This window comes from Lacerta agilis, chromosome 5 (assembly GCF_009819535.1).
Source record: "Lacerta agilis isolate rLacAgi1 chromosome 5, rLacAgi1.pri, whole genome shotgun sequence".
In the NCBI taxonomy this organism is placed as follows: Eukaryota; Metazoa; Chordata; class Lepidosauria; order Squamata; family Lacertidae; genus Lacerta; species Lacerta agilis.
In genome coordinates this window covers 26173333-26193865 of record NC_046316.1, presented here as the reverse complement: position 1 = coordinate 26193865, position 20533 = coordinate 26173333, and the positions used below count along the sequence as shown (strand labels likewise).

The 20533-nt window shown below is 42.3% G+C and overlaps 1 protein-coding gene across 1 annotated transcript; it reads right to left on the bottom strand.

The window, feature by feature from the left end:
• Window positions 1–3007: 3007 nt before the first annotated feature.
• On the bottom strand, window positions 3008–11194 carry SRGN (serglycin). Its single transcript, XM_033148993.1, has 3 exons — window positions 10863–11194; window positions 5633–5780; window positions 3008–4119 (listed from the first exon to the last, which is right to left on the bottom strand). Exons 1-3 carry the CDS (start codon window positions 10951–10953, stop codon window positions 3915–3917), a joined length of 444 nt encoding a protein of 147 aa, XP_033004884.1. The 5' UTR covers window positions 10954–11194; the 3' UTR covers window positions 3008–3914.
• Between the last annotated feature and the right edge of the window lie 9339 nt (window positions 11195–20533).

Genomic DNA, 20533 nt, shown 5'->3' with positions numbered 1-20533 from the left:
GGATTTTATTCTCATCATCACCAGCAGACGTCTTGTATTTTATGGCTCACATCCTAGTACAGTGGTACCTTGGTACTCGAACAGCTTGGCTCCCGAACAAATCAGCTCCCAAGCACCACAAACCTGGAAGTGGTACATTTTTTGGAAGCCAAACGTCTTCCACGGTTTCCGATTGAGTGCTGGAAGTTCCTGCAGCCAATCGGAAGCCGTGCCTTGGTTTTCAAACGGTTTCGGGAATCAAACAGACTTCCGGAATGGATTCTGTTTGACTTCCAAGGTATGACTGTACAATGATATGGAAAAGAGTATATACCTCCTGCTGCATGCAGAGGGCATCCATGTTCTTCAGTAAAAAGCCATCAGTTCTGGGCATCTACTGAATGGGTGAAAGTGGGGATAGTGTGTGTTTGTACTGGGAGTCATGTAGGCTGAAAGTCTCGCCTCAGGCAGCACTTCTGCAACACAACAAGGTTCCAAAATATACTGCCCTACCTACAGTCAAGTGGCTGGAGGAGGGACCCACAGTCACTGAATTGGCACTAGGTTGTATGTACACGCTGCTGCTCCTTAGAACAGTTCTCGGTTAGCACAAGTGTTAGTGCCTCTCTGCCACTACCATTGAAGACCAGATCAGAGAGGTCTTGGATAGCAAAAATATTCAAACTAAGCCAGTATCACGCTTCCCTTCTTCAGCAGCCATATTTATTAGGCCAACCAGAACATCAAAAAAATAGTGTGCAAGCTTTCAGGTTCTCCATACACCTATGGTAAACAGAGCAAATGGTAAACAGAGCAATGGGCAGTGGTGGCTGGTAACACTGTTCAGAGAACATTATCTATCTATATATATAAAACGCAAGTGTCTCTGCGTCCAGTCCGTGTGTCTCTGGGTTTGCGCTACTGCGCATGTGCCCCAGGGACACAGGGATTGGATGGAGAGAGATCGGGCCGCGAGCAGCGTCAGCAGTTGAAGCGGGGCAGTTGAATCGGAACGCGGCGCTGCAGAGGAAGAGGGGAGGCCGAGGAGGGAGGTCACGCTGCTGCTGCCGCTACAAACAGAGCCCCGAGGCCTAGCAGCCCGGGAGCGGCACAGAGCAGCCCATCCCGTGGAGCGCCGACGCTCCGGAGGCCCCCACTCGCTCGCAACCTCCGCTTCCACCACCACCCCCGGCTTCCCTCCTTGCTCCGCTCTTGCAGGCCATGGCCTCTCCTCTGCCGGAGCCTGGGAGTCGCGGCTGCGCCCCCCCTGCCATTGTGCAGCGCGCCAAACGCGGAGGGAAGGGGGGAGAAGGGGACGGACAGCAGGAGGAGGGAGGCTGCAATGCAGCAGGAGCAGAGGAGCAGAGGAACCGACCCCTTCCTTGCCCGCCCCGCACGCCCGCCATCGCTGCAACCAGCTCCAAGCAGGCCTCATCCTGCTCCGGTACCTCTCTGTCCCCGGCGGCTGCTCCTCCTTCCTTCCTCCCTCCCTTCCCCCGGTCTCCATGGCGACGCGGGGCTCCGTCTCTTCTCCCTCCTCCTCCTCCTCCGGCGAGGCCTACCTTCCTGCGCAGGGCGCCCCGGCCTCACGTAGCCTCTTTGCCCGGCGAGGCGGAGGCGGCGCCTGGGCGGGGCAGCGGGCAAAGAAGGCAGAAGACGCCTCCCTCTTCCTCGGGGGCCCGGAGAGGAGGTGCAGGAAGGTATCGCCGCCGATCAAACGGCCGCCGAGCGGGAGGCCCCAAAAACAAGCAGCGGCGACGGCAGGGCCGCGAGCCCTCCCACACCGCCCGCATCCATTTTGGCTGCCGAGCGGCCTGATCCCGGGCTCCCGCGGCCCGCCAGGCCCAGCGGGAGGCCCCAACGACCTGCGGCGGCCGGGCCCTGAGCCCTCCCGCGCCGCCCGCGTCCCTTTGGGCCGGCAAGCGGCCTGCTCCCGGGCTCCCGCGGCCCAGCGGGAGGCCCCAACAAGTGGCGGCGGCGGCAGGGCCGCGAGCCCTTCCGCGCCACCCGCATCCATTTTGGCCCAGCGGGAGGCCCCAATGAAATGCGGTGGCGGCCGGGCCCTGAGCCCTTTCGGGCCGCCAAGTGGCCTGTTCCTGGGCTCCCGCGGCCCAGCCGGCCCAGCGGGAGGCCCCAACAACAAGCGACGGCAGGGCCGCGAGCCCTCCCGCGCCGCCCGCATCTGTTCTAGCGCCCGTTATTGTAACGGGCTGAAACCACTAGTATCATATAATAATCTAACAATCTAACCTACCCCTCTCCCGTGTAAAGCATTGCTGAAATATGCATTTTATATGTATATTCTCCAATTTGTGGATTTCTTGTGCCTTATACGTTAACATTTTTAACATTAGCACCATATTTATAGCAGTATAACCAAGAATATTTAGACTATTACTGAAGAAATAAAAGAGTCTTTCATTGCATCTAGATTTTAATAGAATAATAGTTGAATAAATGCAGGTATCAGGGCAAAGTTAGAAAGCAGTTTAAAGTATACTATAAAAGAAGTTCTGCAGCTGCTTTTAAGATGAATAAAAGATTCAGGATGTGCAGATTTGCAAACACAAGGCCACATTATGATGATAAAACTGAAACAGGACAAGAACACTTGGGTGACTAGAGCAGTATAGTTTCTCAGATTGCAAATAACAAATTCCAGAAGGGATAGAATGTAAGTATAACTATTTTGTGGTCTGGCATTAGGGATGGGGAAGAAATCTGGTTTGGTTTGCATTTGAATGTGAACCGACCTAATTTGTATTTCCTGAAACAATACGCAAAGACACAGCTATCCTTCACTTCCTATCCACTTCTCCAAATGTTTCAATGCAGTTCTCCAATTCGAAAATATGTTTAAAATGTATATATCCAAGGAAAGTGTACCCCAAAATATATACATTTTATTAGTGAAAATAGCATACAAAATGCATTATATTAGGTGAAATTGCTTACAAAAATGTTATATTAGAAGCGTTTACACCACATTAGGACAAATGCATACAAATTTTTGTAAAGGCGCTTTTCCCCTTTTTTAATGCAAACTGATGCAGAATTCTGGTGGTCTGAATTTAAGATGGGAACAATGAGAATCTGACAGATTTCTCCATCACTATCCAGAATGTCTATTTTTTAAAAGAACAGCGAACTAATTAAACTTTTGAAAAGTGTTTTACAGACTAGGAAACTGCGTAGTTTGGTATAATTCAAAGGATGCCCACCAAACCTGAAGCAGTGGAAACGTCTGGGTTCTTTCACTGCTTCTTACATGGCCAACTCCTTGGCTAAATGTAGAATGTGTCTTCAGATAGTTGAGAATCACACAAGGGCTATGGGGCACACTCTTGCTGGCTTGCCTTGGGCTGCTAAAAAGAGTGAGCCACCCCTAAGTCAAAAGCCAAGTAAAAGGAAATAAGGCATTTGGAAGAAATTTACCTTACATTCCATTACCTAATCCAGTTTCACATTCATACCAGACATTTAGAGCACAAGGCTTCCCAAAGAATCCTGGTAACTCCAGTTTACCCCTCACAGAGCAGCAATTCTCAACCCTCTTCACAAAACTACAGGTCCCAAGATTCTTTGGGGAATAGTCATGTGCTTTAAACATATGTTGTGGATGTGACCAAAGTTGGTGCTTTTTTAAAATGGTATTTCCCCCTAACTTAAGTGCTATTTGAACAAATGGCTGATATGTTCAGATTCTATTTTCTGACAACTAAAAAGAAATTCCAAATTTTGGAAGGTGAGTTTACATCTTAAAAAAAGGGAAAGCTTGCATCCAGCACATTTTATACCAAAGAGAAGCACTAAAAAATTAAGGCGTTTATAGTTTGTTTGATAGTTTTTATAACACTTTTGACTGGGTGTCATTTCACTTAATCATAAAACACAAAAGCATGCAAGAAATTAGATTGTGATTGCCATAACAGAGATTACAGTCTGTTATCTTGGAAAAACAAAGCTTCATCTTTTAGTTTAAACTTCAGGTTTGGATCAGGTGTGATCTGGTCAGAAATAGTGGCATCATCTGTGTCAAATTCAATGCCTGACCCATATTCTTGTTCAATTTCATTTCCTGATCCATACTCATCTCCAGAAACTAGAAAATGTTCAGGGTGCTCTTGAAATTTCTTCATTCTGAAAAATAGCCAAAAAATAAAAAATAAAGTTATTCTAAACCTTGGATATAACTTTGAAATCCTCATTCTTCCAAGAAACTGAGAGGTGAACTCCAGGTGTTGGCAATTCTGATAGAAAGGTGGAGCAAATGTGAAAATGGAATTGATGAAACAGACTTGGGAGGATTTGAACTAAAATCTTAAAGGCAGAGCCCAAGCAACTTGACAGGGTTGCTGCAATAAATGAGCGGCATGGTTGCTTCATTGTTTACATATACAGCCCCGCTACTGCGTAGATAAAGGGTGAGCAGAATGTAGATCAGGATCTACTAAAAGATTGCTGGGTGGTTTGCAGTATATCAAATGGAGTTTGACTTCCAGTAGTCCAAACATAGCAACAACTAAAAGCAACCCCCCCCCCCATACTCTAAGTTGGGTTGTTGAAACAAAGCTGGGGGAAACTAGGTTTTTTTGTCCTAGGCTGAGCATGCACCCAGAGGCAACCTTTATTCCTTGCATATAACATCCAAGACACTGTGTTGCACCTCTATTTAGTTGACACCAGGCTTCTAAAATTAAGCAGATTAAGCAGATCCTAAAAGTCTAATACCTGCCCATCTCTAGTAGATATGATGTATCTCCCTATATGAGCCTTCCCAGGCTTTGAGATCTTCAGGAAGACTTTCTCTTAGTCCCTTCACAGGCATGTTTGGTGAAAACAAGAGATGGCCTTCTCAGTGGCTGCTTCCAGATTGTGGAACTCCCTTTCATGGGTGGCTAGGTTGGCACCCTCTCTGGTTTCCTTTCACTGGTAGGCAAAGGGTTTTATGTTCAGACAGACCTTTGGCCACTAACTGGCTGCAGTTAGGCTGCTGAGGGTGGGTGTTGAATATTCTTTTCGTGTTTGTGTTTGCTTTAAAATAGCTATAGTATTTTCAGTGCTGTTCTTAATATGGCTACTTGTTTTTATTTTATTAAAATATTTATATTGATTGTATATTTTTAGCTGTATCTGTTTTCGTTCATGTTGTGAGTCACCTTTGCTCCTATAATGGGAGAAAGGCAGGATATAAAGAAATAAAATAGATGGTGTTTTGCAGAGTTTCATTAGCAAAGAATAGGTCTCCACTCCACACACACCTCTATGAAAGGAGCTTGGAAAAGAAAGCAGGGGGTAACCTGTCAGGTTGCTGTAAAATGCACAGGAACCCTGCTAGAAAAAAAGGAGCAGCAATTCTATTTGCCTGTGTTTTTTTGGAATCCAGATAATGGTGATGCAGATGTATAGTGGTTAAATGAAAAATACTTCGTGGCATCAGTACAGCTGCCTAAAATCTATTGTGTTTTGCATCATCATCTTGTAAACACTGCTTAGTAAACAGGGCTTAGTGAAAACTAATAATAATAATAATAATAATAATAATAATAATAATATTTTTTATTTGTACCCCCGCCCATCTGGCTGGGTCTCCCCAGCCACTCTGGGCGGCTAAAGGCATAAGTACTAAAGGCATAAGTTATTTTTTCCTTACAGCATTGGATCAGCCATGGGAGGGAGGATCATGTTAGCACTTCCATCAGGAATCACAAAGCGAAGCCCTTGCTCTTCAATGCAATTTGCAGAACCAGCACCAGGTCTGCACCTGACCCACGCATAGTGGCCGGACTGAACAGGAGCCCCTGGTGAAAATGTACATTTGTTAGAATCAGGTGTATTCATAACCCTTAACAATTAAATATCAACAGATAACCCTGCATTAAATACTAATACAGACTCCTCACATTTAATGCAATCACGGTACTTTATGGAAAACAGAACAGAAAATTCAATATTCAAGTTCCAAACAGAGTTGTCTTTTGCCAAGGTCTGTAGGTTAGCAACCTACTCTGGATGAGTAACTTCTCACAAATATCACTTCATGGGGAAACCATCAGTAGCTTCATTTTAAAATGGGCACCTCTGAACATATATGCACAGTAACATTTAAAAATATGGAGGCTACGGCTCAGGGAGTAACCAAAGCAGAGTTGGTGGCTGATGGAAGACACAGAGAGATCAGCCTTAAAATTCCATAGCCTGTTCCTCAGTATATTAGAATTGGCAAGTACAATCTCATACTTACCAGTTTGAAAATAATTTTAGTAAGCTGGGCCTGAATACAGAATACAGTCAAACCTTGGTTGTCAAACGTAATCCATTCCGGAAGCCCATTTGGCTTCCAAAATGTTCAACAACTGAGACGTGACGTCCGATTGGCTGCAAGAGCCTCCTGCAAGCAGAAGCCGCGTTGGACATTCAGCTTCTGAGAAACATTTGAAAACCGGAGCATTTACTTCTGGGTTTTCAGTGTTCGGGAGCCAAAATGTTCCAAAATAGAGGTGTTTGGAAGCCGAGGTTTGACTGTACTGAGCAGGCTTAAGGAATTGCATCACTCCAGAGGCAAATCAGGGTGCCTAAGAGCTTATGGTGACCAAAATCTCTAGCAGCATTCCACCTACTGGGTCTGGCCAAAGACTGGCCAAAAGAAGGACTGACAAGCAGACAAATGACTCAAAAGGCTTTGAAGGAGTCCGACCATGGATGATCAAAGGCAGTCCCATGAGGTTATCTACTAAACAGAATGAGTGGGGATGCCATTCCACTTCTTTTCATGCAGACGTAACCTTGTTGATTCTGGTCAAATCTGAAATAAAGCCAGACCACTTCCTTTTGCTCCCCCTCAATCAGTGCAGGCAGACTGTCTAAATGGAGCAGCCACCAAATAAGTTATGTATGGCTGTATATAAACTATAAACAAGTTGTCGACTGTTTACAAGTCCAGTAACCTCTAGTTTCTGGTGGCTCAGATGACATTGAGAAAGTCCTCTATGGGTGTTCAATGATCCCCATATGGACCAGCTGTATATTCCTGCATTACAGGGGGTTGGACTAGATGATCCTGGGGGTTCTTTCTAATTCTATGGTGTGGAGGCCCCAAATATGGCCTTTTCAGTGGCAGTTCCTCATGTGGAATTTCCTCCCTGCTGAAGAAAAGATCCTAGTGGGCATTTTGAGGCGATCTAATTGTGGTTGCTGCTGCTGCTACTAGCAATTGTTATTCAGGGATTTTGTGTGTGTGTGTTTTTAAGGATTGTGTTATTGTTATATATTTTTATCTGGTAATAGTTATCCACAGATATGTATTTTTATCCATTTGCCTAGTTGTAAACCCTCCTGTGGCTTGCAAAGGCTTACATTTTAATACCAGTAGATCTCATCTTACTGAGGAGTTACCGCTTGTGCTCTACAGCAGTGATGCAGAGCAGCAGTTATTGGTCACAATACAAATTATTTCTGAGAGAGAAAGGATTAAACTGTTGGTCCTCTCAGTGTTATTTTTCTAGACAAAGAGGTGCTGGAACTCACAATGAACACCTCCCTTGTTCTCTTAGAATGGCAATGGCGCCCATCTGAGAGGTGCTGGAATTGAGTTCCAGTGAGTTCTAGCTGAAAAAAGCCCTGGGTCCTCTGACCTGTGAACAGACCAGGTTGTCCTCCTAACATCTGTACCCACAAGGCCTAACTGACAGTTGCCACAGAGGTCTCTCAGGCAAGAAAGGAAAATAAGCTCCCCACAGCTGTGATTCCTTTGGCCCAAACTTCCGCAATTTGTTGCTGCCCAGATGTTTTAGACTACAGTACAAATCCCATCAGACAGCTGTATTGGGGGAAATCATGGCATATTTCCTCTGTTCAGATCTTCCAGTGTCAACAGGTATATTAATACAAAGGATAGGAAAGTGGTTTGGATAAAGGCAATAAGAATAGATTAAATCCTCCTAAAGGCCTATTTACCACTTGTGATAAATAGTTACTGCAGATGTTTCCTAGATATTTTCTTACTTTTAACTCCTTCCTTTTTAGCTTAATCACATTCCAGTGCAGGCCTCCCCCCAATCCAAAGATCAAAGCAGAAATAAGCATTTCAATTTACGGAATTAAACTTTCATCCTGTTCTTTAATAGTATTAACTGATTACATAGTAAGCTTTATAGTTGTGTCCATCCTTTGATGCTTTTTAACCTAAGTTAAAGTTATGGCAGTGTCTTTCCTGTTACACTTGCTTTAAAATTTGCACTAAGTTATTTTCCTAGCCTTCTGAAAAGCACAGACTGGTTTTATTAAGGATTTTTTTGGGAGGGGGGATAGCTATTGAAAGTTGTTTCCTTTTGGATTGCTATCTTTAGCCTGTGTATAGTAGTTTCAAACAGCACTTTTATTTGAGTTATTTTTTAAAAAAGTGCCATAGGCAACAGTTTAACAAAATTGTGAAAACTGTTTTTCATCAGCCCAAGCAGGATTCCGCACTTCTTTTGCTCAAACAGCAGCCAGTTTTTAAATCTAGGAGAGTTAGAAAAGTGGCATGTGTGTATGGCATGCTGCCTGCCATTCAAAGGGAGAGGAGGAATCAAAACATCTGCTGGGCTAGTGCCCTTATGTAAACCAAATCAGTTCTTTAGATGCCAGAGCTAGGAATGTGGAAGAAATTCACATTAAAGGCAAATCTACCTAATTAACCCTTTCCGAAACAATACATGAACTGAAAACACAGGCATCCTTCAAAGATTGCACTTTCCTGAATTTTGCAATTGATTCTCCAATCAAGCAATGTGTTGAAAAGAAAAAAGAAAAAAGACATATGCTGGACTGGCGTTTGTTGTTGTTTAGTCATTTAGTCATGTAAAGTGTGCAATAAAAAGTATATATTGATGAAAATAACGAACAATAATATATAGAGAGAAATGCTTTTCAAAAAGGTGTGCATTACACAAAATTGCATGCACAATGGTATCTATTCACACTAAAATGAAATGTGTGTCTATTCACACTAAAATGCTGGTGAATTTTCAGTAGCACAATTTCTCCCACAAACAGATGTGGAAATGTGGAGAATTGAATTCACTAAGAGGGAAATGAGAAACTGAGAATAAACTGAATTTGACAGATTTAGCTATTCCTATGGAGAGGTTTGAATACAAAGAGGGCATATTGCCATCTATGCTTACTGTGAAACGCCAAAAGATGAGCCACAGTTCGACATGTGGCACCATGTTATTATCCCAAGGAAATGAGAGGTCTCACAAGTCGGACCTTCAACATAATGATGCAGTGTAAGGTGCTCATTGTTCAGGACATCTTCCAGAACACTTTGCAATACTCTATTCCATTCTGCACCATTTCCATTTCCTCTCCCTGCCAAAAGTCAGCCAGTCAGCCGGTGTTCTGTGCCTACACAGCACGCTCAGTCCTCAGTCAGTCATTTGTGAGGGATCCACCCTTAGGGATTTTTAATCTGAAGATTTTGTTTTGTTTTGTTTTGTTTTATTTCTGCCAACCTTAAGGTGCCCCTAAGTCTGCTGATAACTCCCTTCTTGTGTGAGGATGGTGCCCCGTTGGCTACATAAGCACCATCACTCATAGAATGAGTTTGCTATACATCTACACTATACACTTAAGACACATGGCTTCTCCCAAAGAATCCTGGAAACTAGAGTCCGTCCCCCCACTGAGCTACAATTCCCAGCACCCTGAACAAACTACAGTTCCCAGGGATCTTTGGGGGAGGCCATGTGCTTTAAATGTATAGTGTGGGGGAGGATAAATAGGTCCAGATCTTTGGGCTGTGAATTGCATTTCTTTTAAGCTGTTCATGTATCCTGTGTGGTAACTCCTGAGGTACAGAGCCCTCAATTCCTTCACACCTATACAAATTTCCTCTTGTACCAGAAGACAACCTGAAGCCCTAACACAGGAAGCTGAATGCCTTCTAAAACAGGTTGTTTTTTTCTTTCATACCACACACCAATCAAACAAAAACAACAAGGCACCTAGAAATTGGCTGAGAGAAAAACAGTGTCTACATTTTCCAGCCGAGGGTAGTATACTAACGCATCCTGTCAGCGCAAACTTTCCATTTCTACAATAGAATTTCCCCTTCTCTCGTTCCTCCCAATGGCAGCCCCCAAATCTGGTGCAGGTGGTTTGTGGGAGCCCTCGAACAGATTTTAGGGGGATCAGAAGGGAGAACATTCCATTACACAAGCAGAAATCCTTGTGCTGATGGACCAAACACAGGGTTGGATTCCACCCTAACTATACTGTATAACAATAGGTTACTAGAAACAGCTCGGAGGACTTAAAAAATGAGTATGTTGAACTGACAGTTTAATCCTTAATAAGTTTGCTTAGGTTAAGTCCATTTATGGTTGCAGCCTTAGGGTTGAGAGTAAGCCCCATTAAACTCAGAGGGACTTTTTTTCTGAATACACCTGCATAGAATTGGGTTCCCTGGTGCATTTTTGGCTATTATACTATAGAGAACATAGGTGAAACATACCTAAGGTAATATTCAATTTATAAAATAATAATAAGATATCATTTTTAATTATTATTTTCTATAACTTACCAAATACAGCAAATTGCTCTCCTGTAGCAAGGCTACCTCCACATTCATACATGGGGTTGGAGTAACACATGACTGGTGTTGTATATAATGCTAATCTTAAAATCCACATGAGAAGGACATGGAGCAGCTCTGTTTTAGACGGCAATCCTCTACACAGTTACTTGGGAGTTAAGTCCCATTGAATTCAGTAGGACTTGTTTCCGAGTAGACAGGTGTAGGATTGCACAACTAACTAGCCTTGTTTTTCCTATATCAGGCTGCGTAGCACAAGAAGAAGATTAAAGAAAAAAGAAAAAACAGCCACTTGCGGTTTTACCTTGTACTGTGCATCCCATAAAGAGGATTACACAAAGCGCCACGAAAATCCTCCCGTTATGTCTGACAAGCGTCTGCATTTTGGCCTGCATGCCTCCACACTCTTCCAACTGTCACTGCTACTTTGAAAATGAAACAGGGCAAGGAGAGTGATTTGCCTTTACAAAAGGTTTCCAAAACCTCAAACCCAACCCATGACTTGCGTCACAACTTCCTGAGCACAGAAAAGTGACGCATCTAACATCAAAACCTGGAGCCCTAATTCTACAGCTCTCAAACCACTCAGCACAAGAAGGAAGTTGCCCGAACAAGACTGTCAGGTTACAGCGCAATCCAGTGCATGGCTACCCAGAAGTAAGTCCCACCAAATTCAGTGGGAGTTACTCCAAAGTAACTGGATTGCAGGCTTCATTCTAAGAAAACTTACAGCTTTTTCTTAGCATTAAGGATTGCAGGCTTAAAAAATGAATTTTCAGAATCTATGCACACAGCAAGTCAATACAATATAGAGTAGTTAAGGGTGCGGTTTTATAACGATAAGGGTATCTACCGACCAGTTTTATACCAACCCAAATGCTTTTTAAAATAATGACTATATTTAATAATTATAGTCAAAACAAAATAAAATAAAAAATTCTTTCCAGTAGCACCTTAGAGACCAACTAAGCTTGTTCTTGGTATGAGCTTTCGTGTGCATGCACACTTGGTATCTGAAGAAGTGTGCATGCACACAAAAGCTCATACCAAGAACAAACTTAGTTGGTCTCTAAGGTGCTACTGGAAAGAATTTTTTATTTTATTTTGTTTTGACTATGGCAGACCAACACGGCTACCCACCTGTAACTAATAATTATAGTATTATATTTAAATAATACCAAATAATAATATTGTTTTAAATGACTATATACCATAACTATAGTATAATATAGCTATAATAAATAATACTAAATATTAGTATCTTGTTGCTCATTTTAAATATTGTAAATGACCACAAGAGTTTCAGATTATGGGTGGTTTAAAGAAAGAAAGAAATATTTTTAAATCCTTCTCTCTCTTTTTCTGAGCAGTAGTTATTTCTTACTAAAACTTCCTAGGGTTGGTTTCCTTCACAGGGGAGAGTGTGTTTTTTCAGTAATTTAATCTGCAATCCAATAAACACTTACCTGAGAGTAAGTCCCATTAAAGTCAATAGAGCCTGCTTCTGAACAGACATATAAAGTATTGCACTATTTACTGCACTGTCCATGGGGCAGACACACCTAACCAAAGCTCCAAGAAGTAGCTCCGGCCACACTGACACCATACGGATCTTATTACTTTAGTTTTCCAGGTTAGTGTCATGGATCCTGTGGCATGAACTGGGGCAGGATGTAGCAGAGAAGGAGAAGGATACAGAGTTCAGAGATGGGGAGAGGCCAAGCAGTGAGTTGATTGATTGACCCCTTTGTTATTGGACATCAGAGATGGGGAGTGGAAGCTGTCTAAGTCAGCCTTACCCAACCCCTTGAGAGTGAAGTTCCCATGGTAACTAAGGAGGCTGCTGGCCAATGAATAGGGCCAGCTGAATCAGAGGCAGAAGTTGAGTTGGAGAAACCAACACAGGTCCCATTGTCAAGGATGTGCCAATGATTGTGTTGGTGTGAACAGACCCAGCCACCCACAGGAGTGTATGCTTGCAAGTGTAGTCTTTTTTGCCTGGGACAAGAACCATGCAAATTACTGGCCCTGCCCCACTTCAAAAGTTGAGCAGGAGGAACGTGTCAAATGTTGGGATAATATATTAGCTGCTGCCTAGCCATGAATATTAGAAGCTTATAGACTTGTGAATCATGTGTCCTGCACTGAGTTCTTAAATAAAGCTCTCTGGTTTCCCTGAGCTGAGAGTCCAAGTACTGTGTTTGAAGGTGAGAGCCAGCACAGCTGTAATGCCAGTACATCTGTCCCGCTTTCAAATGTTCCTGTCACATTATGGAACTGTGGCTTTCTGATGGATATATGACCATGTCACTAAATTATATATGACACTAAATTTCATTCACAGTGGTGGACATGGTGTGACGTCATCACACACCACTCCCCACCCTTTAAGTACATGTACGTATGGTTCCCCCCCCCCCATTATTCACCAACAAAAACAGTGGGAAAGAACAGAAAACCAGGATACGGCCCCCAATTCCATCCCACAATTTTCTGGGGTTATCGGGGTTGCCAATTGAGTTTTGTCTGGAAGCAATTAAAACAGACATGCACTAGATCCCACAACATTTATAAAAGTGATGTTTACATTGTGTAAAAGATCACATAAGACGGGGAAATTATCAGGTAAGGAAGCACTGGGAAAACAGAATGTAGTACTAACACTGCTTGCGGGGGTGGGGAATCCAATGATTGTGCAGGGAAACTGTTCATTAAGTCTGACAATACCCATCTTTGGTTGCATTTATTTATTTCATAAAATTTATATGCTGCTTGATTGTAGAAAGAAACCTCAAAGTGGTGTATAAAGTCATTTGTCCCCTCACAGATACCTTTAGCTTTTTAAAGACCATAAGAAGCACATAGTAATTTCAGTCATTCTTTCTGCAGCAAATCAAATGATCTGCACAAGCTACTTGCCGGATAGTTGATAAGACGAATTGGAACATTCTTTTCGTAGGGTGGGGTGAGGGCTCAAAGCCAGGCCGAGCCATTATTAGAAACCATAGCAACTCTTTGGCAGGCCACAAGGAACAGGTGAATGGGAGCAACCATTTATTTCAAGAGTTTTCTCTGCAATCAATATCTTGCCATCTCCACTCCTTCTTTTCAAACTTTTCCAGTAAAGATTAAGAGATTAAACTCTAAGAAGAGTGAAGGGGTAGCTGGATAGCTTAGTTGGTAGAGCATGGGACTCTTAATCTCAGGGTCATGGGTTCAATCCCCATGTTGGGTGAAAGATTTTTGCATTGTAGGGCATTGGACTACATGACCCTTGTGTTCCCTTCAAACTCTGTGATTCTATCATGCTATTGCACACCAAGCAATTTCACATTTATCTGAATTCCTAAACATTTTAATATGCATCATGGTCAAAACCTCTAACAAGTGGTGTTAATACCAAGCAGATACAACTCAAGGAAATGGCAGGCCATACACTCAGCAGTTAAGAGTGCCTGCTGTTTCCTATTTTTACTGTGTTCTTTTGTGTTATGACACGATAATCAGCCTAAGTGGGTAGCTAGTTTGATAGAATCACTTTGTGGCTGAGCACTTAGGACACAATCTTCTGCAACTTCCTTTATGTCACAGAAAGGGTTTTAACTATATCACTATCAAACTTTCCATTGACACTTTTGAAATGACTGAAGAAATAAAATCCACACAAAACTTTCCCACCAATAATAAGCTGGCTACTCCATCCAAAAATGTCCGCTGCCTCAAACCTTCGAGAGCTGCTGTCTGCCAGTGTAGACAACACTGAACAAGACTGACAGTCTTTCACATTGATTCTGAGGACAGGAACATTCCCAAGGAGATGGGAAGAGTTGAAATCCTCTGTGTTCCATTACAGCATATGGAAATGTGAGTGATATTCTGGGATAGTATGAAGTCACACAACAAATTCACAGCTACCTCCATATTCCATCTCATATATTCTATACCACTTACACCTAATACAAATAATTGGGTGCCAAAAATCTTCCCCCGTGAGGTACTGAAGAACTTAAAGCATTGGCTGAACAGGAAGCAATGGTGAGAATAGAGGAAGCCAGGGTTCAAAATGGAGTGGGCATGCTGTGGACACCCCGGTTGGTCAGAGAGAATGGCACAAAATCATGAACACATAGGAAGCTGCCTTATCCTGTGCACGACTATGAAGCCCACTATTACCTACTCATAAGGTGCTTCCATATGGAGGCTTTATATTGTGAATGGGTCATAAAGATATGGTTTTTCTGTCTCTGTACATTCAACACTTTAGCTTACACACTTTCCTGTTTTTTTCCAGTCATGGTGGATATTCATCACTACTCTGCTGCTGGCAGTCATTTACACTAGTGAGCAGAGCTTGACAGACTGGGTTGTGCTTTGTTTCCCTTTCGTTCCTCCCCTCAGTCACCCATCTACAGTGCCCAGATTGCTTTGAGGGGAGAAATACTGTATGCTTCAAATGTGCTTTAAATGTATAGTGTGCACACAACCTAAGTCCCATTGTTTAAAAACTTGGCCCCCCCTTTTTCTATTTAGCCATTGATTCCCAACATAGATATAACAACAACAACCAGAATGACATGTTTGAGGGCAGTGATAAAGTTATGATGATGTCTTCAATAAATTTCATGTCACCAGGAAATGCCTCAGGAATTACACTTATGTAGGTGCTATCCGTGATAGGATGCAAAAGTGCAGCATGGGGTTGTATGCCCATGTACAAAGGGAAGATGAACATAATCTTGACAGAAAGGCAAATGAGAGAGAAAATGATTAAGAAGCCATTAGAGAGACTCTTTATAAGGAGGCAGAGCTGAAAGTACATCAGAACAGAACAGAACAGAAGCATGACAGGAGCACAACTGCAATCTCTCCACTTGTGACCCCCCAGAAACCATATACAGAGGTATAATGTCTGACAGTGAAAGGAGAACATCAGTCATGGATAGTAGCCATTGATAGCCCTATTCTCCATTAAGGGTCTAGCAAGGTTAGAGAAGGTTGCCAACCAATCTACGGTCATTTTCACATGAGACACTAAGCGCCAAACAGTATGTTACGCATAAACTTGTGTAATAAGTACCGGGTAGCTGTTACTTCACAGGAAAAGCCACCTCAGGAGGAGGTGAGTTGGAACAGAGAAGTGGCAAAGGCCTTTCCCACTCATTCTTTTGTTACCCCAAATATTCTCCCTCCCCCCTCTCTCTCTCTCACACACACACACACACCAAGTAGCTTTTACAGCATCAGCTTCAAAGCTTTTATGGCACAAGACTTCAGTCCTAAACATTTGAGTAGTATCTTGTCATTTGGCCCTTAAAAGTGCTTTCAGATGTCTTGTGCTTTGCTTTGGTCAAATGCAAAAGTCGTTCAAGCAGGCCAGGATGTGGGAGAGAGATTTAACGTGCATGATTGCCAATGTAAGTTGCACATTTTTCCTGAATACTAATTTAAGCCAGAGTCATAACTGTCATGTATGAGATAGCCCTAAGTTTGGAGAAAGAGAGTTTAAAAATGAGTTGTAAATGTGTACTTCAGTAGGCTCCTGGTTCGTTTAGTGAAAGATGTGTTCAAATTAGCTACTCAGACAAAATCTAATCTTAACACTTCCCTCAAGGAAGTGCCTTCTTCTCAAAGATGTTGATAAATCCCTCACAACTTATCTTGCACTACAGCAGTAATCTTTTCAAAAGGATAAACTGCCTCCCTGTCTTTAACCCTTTCTTCAGAGACCAAAACGTAAGCACACATATAATCATACCAAGTCAGAAGGGACCATGAGGGTCATATTTTGCCCAATATGGGACTTGAACCCATGACCCTGAGATTAAGAGTCTCATGCTCTACCAACTGAGCTATCACATTATATCATGTATCTAAGTCATAATCATGATGACCAACATAAAAGAAGGTCTGTTTCATCTGTAGAACAAAACATGGCTTGGTAATTTGCAATTTTAACTCATTATTACCATGATGTATATATTCAACCACTTGGTATAAACTGGTTGTCGGTATTGTCTCACTCAGTTGTATTGCCATCCAATAAAAGGCTTAATGTGTTCAATTTCTGCATAGAAAATAAGGCGGAATCAGGAAAAAGAACATTAAAGTGGAAGGGGAAACAGCAGCTCTTTACGTCTCTAGGGGTTCCTATTGACTGGGGTCTAAACAACTCATCAGTCACTGTGTTGACTTCCCGCATTGGCTAAAAACACTGACAGAATCATAGAATCATATAGTTGGAAGAGACCACAAGGGCCATCCAGTCCAACCCCCTGCCAAGCAGGAAACACCATCAAAGCATTCCTGACAGATGGCTGTCAAGCCTCCGCTTAAAGACCTCCAAAGAAGGAGAGACCACCACACTCCTTGGCAGCAAATTCCACTGTCGAACAGCTCTTACTGTCAGGAAGTTCTTCCTAATGTTTAGGTAGAATCTTCTTTCTTGTAGTTTGAATCCATTGCCCCGTGTCTGCTTCTCTGCAGCAGCAGAAAACAACCTTTCTCCCTATTCTATATGACATCCTTTTATATATTTGAACATGGCTATCATATTACTCCTTAACCTTCTCTTCTCCAGGCTAAACATATCCAGTTCCCTAAGCTGTTCCTCATAAGGCATCGTTTCCAGGCCTTTGACCATTTTGGTTGCCCTCCTCTGGACACGTTCCAGCTTGTCAGTATCCTTCTTGAACTGTGGTGCCCAGAACTGGACACAGTATTCCAGGTGAGGTCTGACCAGAGCGGAATACAGTGGTACTATTACTTCCCTTGATCTAGATGCTATACTCATATTGATGCAGCCCAGAATTGCATTGGCTTTTTTAGCTGCTGCATCACACTGTTGACTCATGTCAAGTTTATGGTCTACCAAGACTCCTAGATCCTTTTCACATGACAGGAGCAGGCAGACTTGCGCATTTCACATAAATTGCTTAGAAGGGTGACTTTCTTTCTAGGATGGCTAGAGGCTTACCTTTTTTTAAAGAAAAAGAAAAAAAAGTTCAGTGTATGGGACATCTGCATGAGGCTCCCTGGCACCTGTGGGTGCGAGGCTGGCATTCCCTGGAACAGAATGAGGCCTAAATCACAACTATTTGGTGACAAAGTCATTTACATACTAACTTCATTCCCTATTGGGGGAAGTCACACCTAATCAAATGGCTTTATCTATTCTTATTCTTATTATTAAATACCAAAAGTCATATCAAATTCAGATTATATTGTCCACAAACTATGAGCACATGCATCTACTGGCTGTTTTGTTTTTCTTAAAGTTGCATTGGAACTGGCCAGATATTCATCATCTTTCATAAATCACCACCATCATTATCATCTAGTAGTATATCCTACTTGGAGAAACACAACATTTAGGTTAGCCCAATATACTACTTTCTACTGTAACTTTTTCTTACACTTTGGACCAACATGCATACACTATTTTCAAGCCACATGGAAAGTAGATTAAGAGCTTTGCATTCTTCCAACGCATTAAACTTGGGAGAAATATTTCTTTCCTGTGAATACTTTTGAGTCTGCCTATCCAAGCAGGCACGGGTGGCTTATTGTTGCATACTAGGGGTTATTTCGCAAGTAGCTAATAATGAGCAAATAAGCATTTGCTGATTCAAAATGTTTGCCCGCCTATGAAATAATATCCAGATGCCTGCTTACAGAATTGTTTGTTTTGTTTTGTTTGCCATGATTTATATACAGAAGGTTAAATATGCCAGATATAAGACAAAGGCATTCTGTAGTCACTGCATGCACAGTGGGGGTAAAGAGTTGCCAAAGGGTATTATGTATTTCATAAAGCCATAGATAATGATGGGGTAGCATCTGAGATTTGTAAAATCCAACACTCCCCCTGCTTCCAGACTAAGTTCATCCGGATCAATGATTCTTACAGCGTAGCACAGAAATGTCTGTCAGATAACAGAAGGAAAGGCTGAAGTTATTTAGAACAAGCAGGGATGAACAGCAGATTGAGGTCCTTTCCTCGCTAGAATCAGTGCTATTGATCTGCAGTCAAAAGCAGGTCAAATACCGCAGTTCCAACACAGCACAACAATGTGTCCTGTGTCCTATTACAATCCTGCTAAGCCTGACCCAAGGCAAAGACACAAATTGGTGACACCTTACAATATCACCCCTAGCAAACAAACAAAAAAAAAAGCTTTGAACCTTTCCTCATTATTGAGTGGGTAGGCACACACACTTCTTGTTGTGTTGGAGTCTTGCAGAGAGTCAGAGGTGTTCATTTCACAGAGGAATAAAAATGTAGAAAAAGTTACCTGCACTACACTTGGGTCTTGGAGAAAAAGTTCCATATACATGATGCCAGATTCTTGTGATCGCCTGCCTAAGCATCTTTTGTGTAAATTGGTTGCAGAGTGGTTCTTTGCACTTACTTCCGGGGGGGGGGGGATAAGCTGCTGTGGAAATGTGGAAAACTGGATTTATAATTGCAAGAATGAAAAACGGAGACAAATTGAAATTGACAGATTCGTCCATTCTACCTATAAATACTGCTACCCTCTTATCTTACAGATATTAAACAGAAATTTAGCATATGATCCTCTATGACCGGGGGGAGGGGGAGCTCAACATTGTTTTAAGCAGAAAGTTCAAAAAGCTGCAAATGTTAAAGCCACAAATAAGATGAATTAGGAAACATCTGTAAATCAACAGCAAACAGCTGTTCCACACAGTTCCAATCTATGAAACATCATAGAACAGATGTCCTTCTGATAGAGGACACAGGCTACCTTAGTTGCATGTCTTGACTGTATAACTGTTAAACTGTCATGGGAGATACCAAAAGCTGTCAACATATTCCCACCTGCTTCCTCCAGCATTAATATATTGCCAGATAGATTTTTCCTCTAAGAATTTATTCACATTATAGAAGCCTAACTAACTACCCAGCACTCAATCAATCAATCAATCAATTTACCAAGCCATTACATTTCAGTTTTCTGCCCAGCTGCCAGAAAAGAAAAGACAAAGTTCACATTTTACCAACAGCAGCAGCAGCAGTTAAAAAAAAGAAAAGCCTTCTTATTATTCAAACAAAACTATTTAGGTGAACAGACAATTTTTTTCCTCTGCTCTCTACTACTAGATTCTACCCACACAACCAAATATCCTAGGGGTGCAGTCAGTACCAATTTCAAAATTAATGAAAATCTGTAGTCATCAATGGGACCATTTTAAAACATACACGTATATTATTATTATTAATCAAATTTATTAATAATTAAAATTTTATACTGCCTTTCATATGTGGATCTCAGGGTGGTGCACAGTATAAAAATACAAAATAAAAACACAAAGCACATAAGAAAAACAAGAAGAAAAACAACACAAACCAACAACCCCTTGCCCCTCTAGCAAAGTCAATACTTTTATTATTTATTATCACATTTATTCTCCACCTTTCTCAAGGAGATGTGCATTGTTCTCCCCTCCCCTTTTTATCCCCCACAACAACCCTGTGAGGTAGGTCAGGCAGAGAGGCAGTGACTTGCCCAAGTCACCCAGTGAGCTTTTTAGCCAATTTGAACCTGGGTCTCCTGAGTCCTAGTCTTAACACTTTGCACGACACACTGACTTTTTATTATTGACATTTGTATCATTTGCGGGCAGGAGGGATCATCTTTCTCCAGCAGTGGCAGAACTTCTTCTCTCAGCAACTGTTACACGGTTGCCTTCATTTTATTTACCCAGACTGCCGAGGGACTTTGCATTGTTTCCAAGGCACTGTGTGCATATAGTCATGGTGGCGAAATGACATCCAGCAGTGGCCTTCAATAGCAAAAATGAATGGGATAACAAAATAAACGGGGTGGGGTGGGGAGACTCTGGCCCCTCAGACCCACCCCTAAACACTGAGCTCTGTCCTGTGACAAGAAATTTGCACTAGACTCCAGTACTGGGCCTGTTCTGGGCCTTACATCCGGAGTAGTACTCTCCCAT

Excerpts from the sequence above, each read along its gene's own strand:
- SRGN (XM_033148993.1), bottom strand. The coding sequence starts at position 10,953 with ATGCAGGCCAAAATGCAGACGCTTGTCAGACATAACGGGAGGATTTTC. Across the intron at positions 5,781-10,862 it reads TATGGGATGCACAGTACAAG|GGGCTCCTGTTCAGTCCGGC; the intron begins GTAAAACCGCAA and ends CATTTTCACCAG. Across the intron at positions 4,120-5,632 it reads CCCATGGCTGATCCAATGCT|AATGAAGAAATTTCAAGAGC; the intron begins GTAAGGAAAAAA and ends GCTATTTTTCAG.